The 13,398-nt window shown below is 36.8% G+C and overlaps 1 protein-coding gene across 3 annotated transcripts; it reads right to left on the reverse strand.

Annotated features, from left to right (window-relative positions):
* Window positions 1-52: 52 nt before the first annotated feature.
* Window positions 53-11,020, reverse strand: LOC113108467 (serine/arginine repetitive matrix protein 2-like). 3 transcript variants are annotated; one of them, XM_026271613.1, is made up of 8 exons: window positions 10,877-11,020; window positions 7,872-8,004; window positions 6,363-6,555; window positions 6,193-6,263; window positions 3,599-6,052; window positions 3,043-3,479; window positions 2,632-2,715; window positions 53-1,915 (listed from the first exon to the last, which is right to left on the reverse strand). In XM_026271613.1, exons 2-8 carry the CDS (start codon window positions 7,897-7,899, stop codon window positions 1,913-1,915), a joined length of 3,270 nt encoding a protein of 1,089 aa, XP_026127398.1. In that variant the 5' UTR covers window positions 7,900-8,004; window positions 10,877-11,020; the 3' UTR covers window positions 53-1,912. The 3 variants fall into 3 exon arrangements, with proteins under 3 accessions (XP_026127398.1, XP_026127400.1, XP_026127399.1); XM_026271615.1 differs by having other exon boundaries at window positions 7,872-7,962; window positions 10,877-11,000; XM_026271614.1 differs by lacking the exon at window positions 10,877-11,020 and adding an exon at window positions 10,452-10,763.
* Window positions 11,021-13,398: the final 2,378 nt, after the last annotated feature.

Consider the following 13,398-nt stretch of genomic DNA (forward strand, 5'->3'; position numbering starts at 1 on the left):
ACCAACTTTTTTTCATTTTAACTGGTTATCAAAGAAAACACATTTCCAAAAGTTGTGTAGATTGTTTCCTTTAATATTTGAAGTTGCATTATATAGAAAGTGCCATCATATTTCACAATGTGATGGAAAGGATAAAAATGCTTTGTCAAAACTGATGTCGGTACACATTTTATGCAAGGAATGTGGGCTTGTACCTTAGATGCAGAAAAAAAACCTTTTTTTCATATTATCCTTAAGGAGACTTCAACATGGCCAAACTCATTTCACGATGACGACTTTCTAATTAAAGAGATGGTTCAGAAATTAACATTGTCATCACTCACCCTCATGTTTATCCAAACCTTCAAAATCTTATGTTCTGCAGAAATTAAGGCATACAGGTCTAAAGCAACATGAGGGTGAGTAAATGACCACAGAATATTTATTTTTTGGCTAACTGTCCCTTAAAATGAACAATAAGAAAATAATGGCAAAATTAGATCCTGTAATTTACAATGCTTTACATTTACAGTTTGAAATCTGTTGTTAATATTCATCTAATAAAGTGTAGAGCAGTTTTGAACAGATTTTTTTTTTTTTTTTTTTACATTTAATGTGGACAACAATAGTGCCAAATCTACAGCTAATGTAGCATGTAACATCTCATGTTGAACATACTCTTTAGATTTTTTTTTTTTTTTTTTTTTTTACGTGAATTAGTAGGAAGTGTGACATCACATTTCTTTTTAGTTAAATTGGTAAAGGGGTCTCCACCATAGAACACAGTGGAGGGGAGAGGTAAAAAAAAATGGACAAAATGCACACCTACACAATATACAGTATGTCTAAACAATAATCTTATTCAAATCATATGCATTTTAATCACTCCTTATCTAGAATAGTGATGGCTGACATGCTCTCACTCCTGTAAATACAGCATCTCACCCTGCAGCTTTGCTGGGTCAAATTTTTCAGTCACAAAGATAAAACAGCATTGTATACCACACAACCGCACCATGGTCTGTCATTTACAAGGATGCATTACATGATATAAAAAAAAAAAAAAAAGATTAAATTTCATCAATTAATCTGTAATGTTTTTTTTTTGTTTGTTTGTTTTTTTTTTTAGATAAAGACAGACCACAATGCCAGTAATTGGCAAGCAGCACGGCAAGGTTTAACCAATGTAACTCAAAGAAAGTCTGTGGTCAAAAGCCTTACAATGCACCCCCAATGCAAACATCATGTTAAGTATAGCAGTCAAGTACAGCAACAATTCTGAACCTCAACATTTAATTTGTTTTAAAAGTTCACAAAAGTGTTAAGGAACAAACACAATTCTCTTCACCAATGCATTTAAACAAGTGATTAACACATCATGAATTTTTAAAAGACGGAAAATATACTCCTAAAATAATCATAACTCTGTATGTTAACAGAAAGCTCTGAAAATGTGTACCAACAGACCTGACCTGTGATCTAAACTGCACCCCAAAATCGGTTTCTTCTTTTAGGTACACCCATAACTCCGTCTTAAATCTACCAGAGGTCCTTCTTCATGGTATCAAGAGGCACCATATGTAGTAAAAGTAAAAACAAGCCTGAAAGCGAATTGTTTCACTGTCAGTCTGGGCAGATAGTATGTCTGTTTTACACTTTACCTCCTTTGTTCCACTTTTAGACATACTGAATGGTCTACTCTGGTAGGTTTTAGTCTAGGGTAAAAAAAGATTCCTGTAGCTTGCAGTTGTTCCAACAAATGACCATTTAAAGATAACTGAAATCAATGTAGCTTCAAGTGTCCAGATGCTCAAATGTCCTGTGAGCAAACAAAAGCTTCATTTACATGACGGAGATCATCCTTTTTCACAAATACGAGCCACAGGTTACCATCATCAGGACTATATATGAGATGCAGCAGAATGACAGTGGGTTACTGCAAAATAGTTACAAACAAACAAGAGGTAAATACAGGCAAACAAGACTGAATTTCTTTTTAATAAGTTCAAAAGGACACAACATGATTAAATTAACGAAGCGAATTAATAAAACTGTTAGAGCTGCATGATTAATCAAAATTAAATCACAATCGTGATTAGGAAAAAGCTGCTATTGTCGTGCGTATCTTTCAGTGAAGCACAGTTCTGTAATCAGTAAATCTCCTTCTGAAGGCCAGAGGGCACTCTTTTGCTGAAACTCCAAATATGCACCGCGGAAGAAAGGTAAAGCATGTTGCTGCAGGAAACAGAAGATTGAACTGCTTTCATTGATTCAATGGGACTAATAAATACACAATGTTTTTTTTTTTTGAGTTCTTCTTATTATAATTTAATTATAAATAAGTATATTTTATAATGCAATGCTAAGTGAGACTGAAATAAAAACATGTTATTAAATGTGGTATTATTATCCCTTCTCTAGCTACAACCCTGGAACGACTTGCATTGCCTTTCGTCGGCAGGGCATATTTGGAATATTATTTACTTCTGATCACAGAACCGTGCTTCACTGAAAGATATGCATGACGATCACTTTTGATTATGTGTTCAGCCCATTGAATTTGTGGCCAAAAACAATAATTCTCCATTAATTTTGTTTCAAGACTCACACATTCTTGGTTTTGCTGCTCTAAATTTAAGCCTAAATACTCACCCGTGTCTCATCATCATCATCATCTGAAACATGTGGCCGTGCAATACTCATCTCCTCCTTACTCTCTGCGATCTGTTTACATTTCTAAAAAAATAAAAATAAAAATAATAATAATTGTAATAATAGTATAAAGATTGGTTTTATATAGATATATTAGGGCTTGGTAAGGTTTATGTTTTAAAAATAAGTCTATTATGCTCTCCAATGCTGCACTTGTTTGATCAAAAGTACAGCAAAACAATATTATTGTGAAAACTTAATAATTGATTTTTATTATTTATTTATTAATAATGGTAAAGCAGATTGTTAATGTTTTTAAAACAAAAAACTAAAACACCTTACTTAACCCAATATTTATACTCCATGATACATTAAACAACTGGGATAGCAGTTCACACAAACAAATCTTACCTCTGTAAACTCCTTGATGCTAATGCTGTTAGCTTGTTGAGCCACTTTCCTCTTCACCTCCTCAATACTGGCCAGATTAGGTGTTGGTGCTGAAGGGGGCTTGTTGGTAATGGTAGGAAGTGGAGCCATTGGAGGCATAGAGGCCAGGGCACCCATGTTTGAGAGAGCAGCCGTCATTGTCGCCGCATTCATACTTGCCATGGCAGCGTTCATTGTCATGTTTGGCATTGCAGGCATACCTGGTATACCCATGGGGAGATTCATAGGTAAATTGGGCACAGGCAATGGCAGAGGCAAAGACAAGGGGGCTGGACCTGGGGTTGGCAGAGGTAACTGTAGAATTGCCTTCGGCTTGAGACTTTCAGGTATGGGCATTCCAGCTTTAGCACACATTGCAGCAGCATTAGCCTTCGCAATCTCCAACAGTTGATCTTTATCTGTTTGAAAAATCAATTAAGGTAAGTTATGTACACAAGCATTTCATGTTATTATTTAAGTCAACTTTAATATTATTTATGTTACCAAGAAAGGGAAGCCAAGCAAAGCGTATATTTACCTAGGTCAGTAAGACGTGGTGGCGTCTTGCTAGAGCTGCGTCGAGATCTTGAGGTGGACCTCCTCTTACGGAGAATCAAAACTGGTGAGTGGCTTGGTTCACGTTTCCATCGATCTCGTCTATCAAAAGATCGCCCACGAAATGCTGGTCTCCTACGACGTGAAACAGAGCGTGATCTTCTGGATCGGGACAGACGAGCCCTTGACCGTGAACGAGATCTTCTCTTTCTAGCAGGGGAACGTGACTTGGACCTCCTTTTTCGAGTTGGCGATCTAGACTTTGACCGTTTCCGCTTGGGGGATTTCGATTTTGAGCGCTTTGCTCTTGTGTGAGATTTCGATCTTGATTTTGCCCTTCGATTGGTTGATCTTGATCGTGATCTTCTTTTCCGAACAGGTGACCGAGATTTCGTCCTCCTTTTACGACTATGTGAGGGAGACCTGGACTTGCGTTTTCTAACAGGAGACCTTGACCTCTTCTTTCTACTGACCGATTTAGACTTGGATCGCCTTTTCGGTGTGAACGAAACTGATCTGGAGCGCTTTCTCCGTACAGGTGACGTTTTGTTGGAGGACTTTGATTGTTTTACTTTACTTGGTGTAGGTGATCGTGAGCCCCCTGATTGATCATCTTCATCTGATCTTGCAGTACCATGTTGAGGAACTGGCTCTGACGACAAAGATCTGGATCGGTTTGGTCTTTCTTCACATTCAGAGAGATTTTCAGACTCTTCCTTTATTTTTTTATTTTGTATCACACATTCTGATGATGTTGTGTCCTCATTTGATGGATTTTGCACAGCACATTCAGTAGACACTGGTTTCCATTGATTTGACTCTTCTGTCGCTTTAACTTCTACATTTTCCTCTACAGCATCCACAATTTGCTGTTTAGTTTCTTTTGAACTCTCATCCTTTAAGGAATTCTCCTCTTTAGTAGGAGATTTAGAGTGTGCTTTCTTGGTAGGGGATATACTATCTGATGACTGTCGCTCCCTGGAAATAGATCTTGATGTGCGTCTCTGAGAAACTGACCTTGACCTTGACCGTTTACTTTTTTGCTTTTTAGTTCTTACTTTTGGTGATTCAGACTTTGAATTATGTGAAGATGTCCGTGACTTTGATCTCTTACATCGTTGAGGAGATATGGACTCTGACTTTGTGCTATGAGGGCTCCTAGATTTTGACCTCCTTTGACGGACTGCAGGAGAACGTGACTCGGACGGCCTGGAGCGTTGAGGGGACCGAGACTTACTTCGACATCTTGGGCTTCTTGAACCTGATCTTCTACGAGCAGATCTTGATCTAGATCTCCTGTTTCTTCTTAAGCGTGATCTAGATCGCTTAAGAATCACAACGGATCTTGAGCGAGTTCGCCTTGCTCTTTTGACGGATCTAGACCTGGACCGCCTTGCCCGAGAAACAGGTGTCCTCTTTCGAGAGCGGGACCTTGACTGTCTTCCTCTCCGTACAGATCTGGACCGTGATCTTGAGCGCCGATTCTTCCGCCGAGAAACAGATTGTTTTGATCTTGAGCGTGAATGTCTTGGTCTTCTAGTTGACCTAGATCTTGAGCGATGACCACGTCGTGGAGACCTAGTCCTCGATCTTTTGGTCCTTGTGCGGGACCTTGAGTCTGAGCGATATGCTCTTCTTCCAGAGAGCGACTCTGACCTGCGTCCAGTTTTCTTTTTTACTTTACACGGTGACTGTTTTGATGGAGACCTCGAGCTTCTTTTTGTTCGATCCTTACCACCAGAGGCAGACACAGACCTGTCCCTTGAAGATGATCTGTCATTATGATGTCTTAATTTACCAGATGACTGCTTTGGAGTTCTAGAGCGACTGTGTTTAGATTTTTTCCCTTTAGTGTCTGAAAGCGATCGTGACCTTGACCTGGAGAGGGACTGGTTTTTCTTTTCTTTCTGATTACCATTTGCTTCCTTCGAAATGTTCTTTTGCACAGCTTGCTCTTTGTGCACATTCTCTTGCTTAGGAATAATATCAGGAAGTTCTTGCACTTTACCAAAACTTTCCTGTTCACCAACAGCTTCCACTTTTATGTCCCTCTCTGCAATTAGTGCATGTGCAGTCTCAGGAGACATCTTTCTTATCCCTTCTAATTTTAAACTTTCTTCTTCAGTGTTATCCGAAGTCATTCCTCTCTTTTTATCTTCCAATTGGGGCATGCTATCTTTAAATTTGTCTTTTGGAAATGTAGCTGCAGCAATAGGTGACTTCCTGTCCAAATTTAAAGATGCCATCTGCAATTTTTGTGATTGTTTGGAGTCTGGTTCTGATTCTGACCCTGAGGTACTCGCCGATCTTGAGCGAGATGAGGACTTTTTTGGAACGTCCTGCTTTTCCTCCTCTTTCCGTCTTCTTTTTTTCTTCTTTTTCCCAACACGATGTTTCTGCTTTTTAACCTTGGCATCAGCTTCCACATCACTGAGGTCTGTAAAGACACATATAATGTGCTTTTACTTTACAAACAATACATTTCCAATTAAAACTCACAGTAAATTGGTTTCAAATCATACATAAACATAATTAGCCGGACGTCTGTTAATAAAAATAAAAAAAACACGGACATACCTTCTGTGCAATTTTTTGTGGCATTCGCATGATCATCAGCCTCAAGGTTAGATGAGCCATCTTTTTTCATGCTGTAAAAAAGGAAAATATTTGCTTTTAATTTAAAAGAATCTAAAAGCATCAAGGGAAAAAAAATACATTCAGCGTTGCCAAGCAACTAAACCTCTCACCTCGTTCTTGTTTGGGAATCGCCATCTGACTCTACTCCAGATTCAGAGCTACTCTCCTTTTCTCCCTTGCGCTTCTTACGTTTCTTCTTACTTTTGTGTTTCTTATGTTTCTTGTTTTTCTTTTTTGGGGTCTCACTCCCATCCTTTACAGTAATGGCTTCATATGGAACAGCAGTATCAGATGGCCCATCATCTGTAGAGGTAACGTACAATGTTTACAAACATAGTTATGTTAACGTAGTAACTACAGCATGACAGAAGTGTTCCCTAACAGTTACAAGAAAGTTATATTAAAAAGTCACAAAGTTATAATGCAGACTTAGCTATACCTTAAAAATGGACACAGAGAACCTAATGGCAACAATATCTGAATCCCAAATATCAAACTTATATCTAAAACAAATACTGGGAATATCAGTTAAGGCCTGGTTCACACGGGACGATTTTAAAATTGTCGGCCGATTTTCCAAACCTGAGAGACCCCACACACGGCAATAAAAAAGGGGTCTAACAGTTTTGGTCATTCCGTGTGTGGTGTGCAGCCACACGGCAATATCAACACATCACACACGAACCGATTTGACTCCCGAGCATTCCCAGGTCAGACGGGAAATCTCGCAAGTCCCTCGAGATCAAACGTGACTTTAGAGTAAACAATCATGGCGGACGAAGAGGATGCAGTGGCCATAGTTTGTGCTTTGTTTTTTTTTTAAGAAAAATAAGAAAAGGCGATGGTCATAGAGGTGGAGACAACACGAGCATGGACTATACTTGCTATATCATAATATGGAAATAAGTTGTTGTTTTATCTCATAGAAATATTGTTACGTACTACACAGATTAATAACCGTTAAAATAAACATTCATATATTCGTTTCCATGTACTCTGGTGGACTGCAGTTGTGGATGTAGTTATGCCCATCGACTTTATTTGTATTTGTTATATTATATACGCCGGCTGTTTTGATTTTGTTTCCCGGTACTTCCTCACCGCCTCGTCACCTCGCTTTCTGATTGGCTACACGCCACAGTCCACAGGCAGCATGATTGTTTGTCCTCGGGGGACACCACACACGAGAAGAAATCGTGCCAAATAAATCCAACATGTTGGATATCCCCGATTTGAGATCGGAGCGGTCCCGACATTCTTCCGAGCATAGGAGAGCAGTCTTAGCACACCACACATGGCAGGAATATTTGATCAGATTATTTTACGATAATCGGAGCATCCTAAAATTGTCGGAAGGGGTGAATCGGGCTAAAATCGGCCTAATTATCCTGCCGTGTGAACCAGCCTTAAGTTATCTGTGAGAAAAATGTAGGAGAAGTCAGAAGACATCAAATAAATGAATAATGTGGCACATCTGAAAACACCTGAATATATGCTAACATGGAAAGCACTTTTGTGTAACAATACCAACAGTAAATGTGCCATTAGCAACATTTCACATGATTAAAGCACAATGCTAATACTGTGGGAGTATTAATTACAAAAACTTTGTAACTTACCAGGACCGGTGTCTACGGCACACTCCATTTTAAAAACTGATTTAACTGAATCCCAGTCTTAGTTTTTGAGATTATTTCTGTAGTCTTTGCTCTGTAAATTGGACACGAAATGCGTTAACCCTCTGTTTTCACTCTGAAATTAAAAATAAATACATATAAATTCAACAAACCAACTAAAAACACCACACACATACACGCACACAAAAAAAGGATGATGGTGATCTAACTTTTGTATGTAAACATTTTGTTTTCTGTTATGTTGTTTTTGTGGATTTTGTTTATGTCACAAAAGCAGTGAGATTCTGCAACACTGATTTGTGATAGTCTTGTAAGCATCAGTTTGAATGGGCAGAAAATCAAATAAAATCACCATATTTTTTTTTAAGTGTGTTTATGACATTATCCCTCTACGCATTTGTACAGCTCTTACAGTAAAATTTTTATTTAGTAAAGTAACATAACATATTAAAACATTTATAAACATAAAAATATAAAGATATTTGTTATATATATTTGCTTACAAAAAAATAAAAAAATAAATACGAATAATGGCAAAGCAACCAGTAAAAATATCTGAATGACTGGGCCAAAAAACCTTAATGTTGAGCCCTGAAATTAAAAATAGTTATAATGCATCTTATATAAAGACATGAAAGGATGTTTTTAGGGCTTGTTACATAATATCTGACCTGCATGGCTGAGCACACAGAAATTCTATGCACTCAATAAGCAGAGCTGTTGCATAATAACATCAGCCTGGCAAATCACTTCATAAGATAACTTCAACCAGTGAATCAGGCCTGATTATTATATAATTGTTGACGCTGCAGAGGGAAACTGAATCAGTGTGTAGGGCTGGGATGGTTGCCGTGACAACCCACCGCGATTGTCAACTGTCATTGAAAGAGCAGTAGATCGCTTACCAGCTACACAATATCGCGCTAATTATCGAAGGCGATTCATCTGGGATAATGAACGCGATATTGTGTAGCTTGTCAGGGATCTATGGCTCTGTCTATTAAATGCCGCTCCAATTACAAGCAGGTGATGGGGATTTAACGGCAATCAAGGAACCAGATTTACTGATTAGATGCGCATGATCATATCGTTAGATATATCGACCAGCCCTAGTTCCAAACCTGTAAAACCTTTGTTTGTCTTCAGAACACAATTTAAGATATTTTGTGCCGCGTTTCCACAGAAATTACCCGGAACATTAGTACCAGGAACTTTTTTCCCCCCAGACCTGTTGCTTTCTGCGTTTCCACCGCGGTGTAAAGTACCGGGAAGATTAGGCAAATAGACCGGTGACGTAGGTCTGCACGCGTTTCTCAATACAAAGTACCGCTGATTAAAAAAAAAAGTACGCTGATTTTGGACGTGCATCCTCGGTAGTTAGTTCAGACTTTGTGCATTTGTCTCGGGAGTGTGATGTCCGCGAAGACGCAAGTCCATTAAATCTATAAACAGCAGCGTACTTGATAACTTCAATCAGCTCGTCTTGGCTACTGCAATTTTCCTTACTGTATATTTACAATAAAACGAAATAGGATATCAAATACCACTGCCTCCTTTGGTTTTCATTTAAGCATAATAACAGCTATTAGTGTCAGCCAGCCACAAGGATGTACTTGTTTCTATGTGTATTCATGCTTTGATTTGAAAGTAATCCGTGCATCCTTGTGATGCAGCTGACACAGAAGAGTGTAGCCAGTTTGAGTGATGCGGAGAGACACAGAAAAGACGTTTAATAAAGGAATCGTTGAATAAAGTCTTTATTTTTGTTTTCTTCTTAGTGTAACCTAGAAGTCTATGGGGCAGTCACAAGCCTCCCGGTTTTTATCCAAAATATCTTACATTTTGTTCTGAAGATGAATGAAGCTTTTACAGGTTTGGAATGACATGGGGCCAAGTAATTAATGACAAAAATTGTAATTTTGGGGTGGAGTATCCCTTTAATGTTTTCCCAAATTAATTAGTTTAAATGGCAAAGATAACTGGAATTTCTCTACTTTCAGAACTGGTCATGTAAATTGGACTGATTAAATGCATCCCTCAACTTAAAAATCTTCTTATCACTTTCAGTCATTTATACAAATTATACCCTAAGAATAACACATATATTACTAGGTATCACCATTCTTTTCAAATCGGTTTCCCCCCCAAATAACATGGATACTACAGTTACGTTACTGTAAATTCACAAAAAATAATAATAAATATATATATATATATATATATATATATATATATATATATATATATATATATATATTTTTTATTTGTTATGTTACTATGTTGTAAGCATACGGCCTACGGTTACAACCAACACTACTTATCCCAATCAGTGCAGTTTTTACAAACGACCACTCAGGCCAAGCATACAGAAACATAAATATAAGAATACTAACGTTACCACATTAACGTTACATGGATGTTAGATGCAGTTGAGCAAACCGGCTAACGTTAGCACGGTTAAGAAAGCGCACGAGACAACTTGTGTGTTTGTTTTATGCACTACATGGATAGACAATCCCTTTTTTGAAAGTTTAATTTTTATTACAATATAACCACACCTACCGTTAATATAACCACATGTAGTACTTCAAATGTTTGTTTGCATGGCGTTTCATTCAGAAGACAGAATGGAGATGCGCTCCCGCGAAGCTATCTCAACACGCGCATCTCAAAAAGGCTACAAGCGTGCTCTGCAACTGCACTGCCTGCTCATTTACAGGTTCTATATAATCAATTAATTGATGTGCTAATATAAAATTATGAAGGCGTAGAAAATAATAACGCATTATAAACGCGGTTGGATACGCGTCTCACGGATCACGCGGACAAAGACTAGATAGCTTGTATTAGCTTAGCATCCCACTCGCAACAGGCTTTACAAAACACAAAACCAGAAAAAAACAAAAATCTGTTCCCCCCCAATTCCCGTCGTATTCTTAAACCAGGCCGCCATACTTTTTGAGAAATAATTCACCCACTATACTCACTTTCGCTGTGGAATTTTTGATTTGTATCAGTTACGAAGCAAAGGGACAGTTGCTCGCTGTTGGTCGCCATGACATTCAGAACGCAGTCAGTCCGCCAGTATCCCAGAAACACATGAAACAGGACCCAAGACTTCTTCGCTCGCCTATCTCCGTATCTATAAAAACAGAGCGGCATCTAGTGACAACCTAATAACATCACATTCACAGCTTCTACATAGATAGATAGATAGATAGATAGATAGATAGATAGATAGATAGATAGATAGATAGATAGATAGATAGATAGATAGATAGATAGATAGATAGATAGATAGATAGATAGATAGATAGATAGATAGTGTGAGGTTAGACAGATGGATAGCTATTCTAAATTTACAGTTACACATTCACATTTTCACATTTTCAAACATATTCTTTACATTTATATATATATATATATATATATATATATATATATATATATATATATATATATATATATATATATATATATATATATATATATATATATATATATATATATATTCAATTTTGTGGTAGTAAATACATTTTAAGCATGTATGTAAAAAAAAAAAAAAAAAAAAAAAAAACCTGGCAAAATATTATACCAGTTGAGCTACTGAAGCTGTATATTCTTTAAAAGTGACAGTAAGGGTGTTAGTGATTTAGCTATTTCTTACTTTGTGTCACAATTCAAATGTTTATAACTGGGTCTGAAGATGTTGCAGTTTTATTTATTAAGTTTTATTGTAAATAATAATAGTTTAATAATTGTTGATATTGTATAAGAATTAAATTAAATGCATTAAATCTTCATTTGATTTTTTAAAAAAAGTCTATTAAATAATTGAGCTTTTGAAATACAGAAAATAACAGGAAAGGCAAAACCATTTAAATCAAACATTTCTAAGATGTATGATGGTCTTGCCTCTGGTGTTCTTTGATAAAGGAATTGATAATTTATCTGTGAATGTGGTTTTTTTTTTAATTATTATTATTTTTTTTAATGAATTTATTTTATTTATTTTTTTGAAGAAATGGTTTTCAAGTGTAAGAACGCACAAGAATGGAAAAGGGATGTTGCAGTTTCCTGCAGAGGGCAGTATGAGACCACAGTGAGTGAATAGCTAAACCCTGTATCAGATGTAGATGCTCTTTCATGACACCAGGGACCCATACTGGTGTGGGCAGCTCTCCTCTTTATTGCGGAAATCACATTTGATCCACATCTCCGGGTAGACGCTAAATAGATTTGGACTATTTCTGTTTAGCAAAATATTATTGTCTTCTCAGACTTGGGTTAGGAGGAGAGAGTCTCATGAGGTGTGCTCAGGCTAACTCAGCACATCTCTCATACAGCATGTATCGTATGAGACCCCTTACTCAACAACAGCACAACATCTTTGCTTCATATCAAGTGCACAAACATTGATGTGTTCTTGCAATGAAAGTCATGTGAATTACTACCAGGACTGTGCAAATTTCAGTACTTAGGAATCTATCTGTCCATCAATCCATCAATCCAATTTGTTTTAAAAAATGCTTTTCAAGGTAATAAATAAATAAATAAAATAGTTAAATTATTTTCTTTGAATTTCATCTGTCCATCCATCCATCCATCTATCTATCCATCTAGTCTTAATGTCACATCTAATAACCTTCGAACTTCAAAGCTTTATCCAAAACTTTTAAATATAATTGTTTAATTGTTTAAAATCCAAGGTAAACACAACTGTTAAATAGTTTTCTGTCAGTTTCATTTCATACCGATTCTGTTTTCTTGAATTCAAACTGAAATTCTGTATTATGTTTCAGTAATTTAAATGTGATTTAAAGGTATTCTTAAATTATATTACAGATAATCTGGTTGATTGATATACTGTACACTTTGTTTTATATTAGACCAACTGTATTGAGAATTCAGTGAAAAGTTTGTAATTTTATGTAGAGACATTATAAAATAACCTTGTGGTGTATTGCTGATGTAAATATATATGTAAATTAATTATAAAAGAAGCAAAGCACACTTTGTTGACTGTGCAAGGACATGCAGTATCATTTAAAATCAACTGAGGGAGCACTTGCATTGTGCTGCAATATTGCTTCTTCCTCCGAATGGATACACACAAGACCACTAGCAATTATGAGCTCACTGACACAGCTAATCAGAACATATACCATTAAGCATTTCATCTGAATCATTTTAGCATCAAGAAGCAAGGAACAATGTTTAAAGTTCAAGACTATGGATTTCACAGAATAGTTAAGGTGGCTGAGGTTGTTAACTTATCTCTAAGTATTGCGACAGTTGCCTAGGTAACAGTTTGAGTTTCTCCGATAAGCCATGCAAGTGTTGTAAAAGTCTCAGAGGTGAAAAATTGGAATACCCACTAGAAACCTGTGGCAACATCTGCACAGTGAAAGATTCTCAATATCTACTGCAATAGAGAACAGCAGCATGAAGAAGCTTCTCATAAGCCCATTTGCGGAGAAGAGACAGTATTTCAGATGTCTGTGAGGAC

Source organism: Carassius auratus, chromosome 9 (assembly GCF_003368295.1).
Source record: "Carassius auratus strain Wakin chromosome 9, ASM336829v1, whole genome shotgun sequence".
NCBI lineage: Eukaryota > Metazoa > Chordata > Actinopteri > Cypriniformes > Cyprinidae > Carassius > Carassius auratus.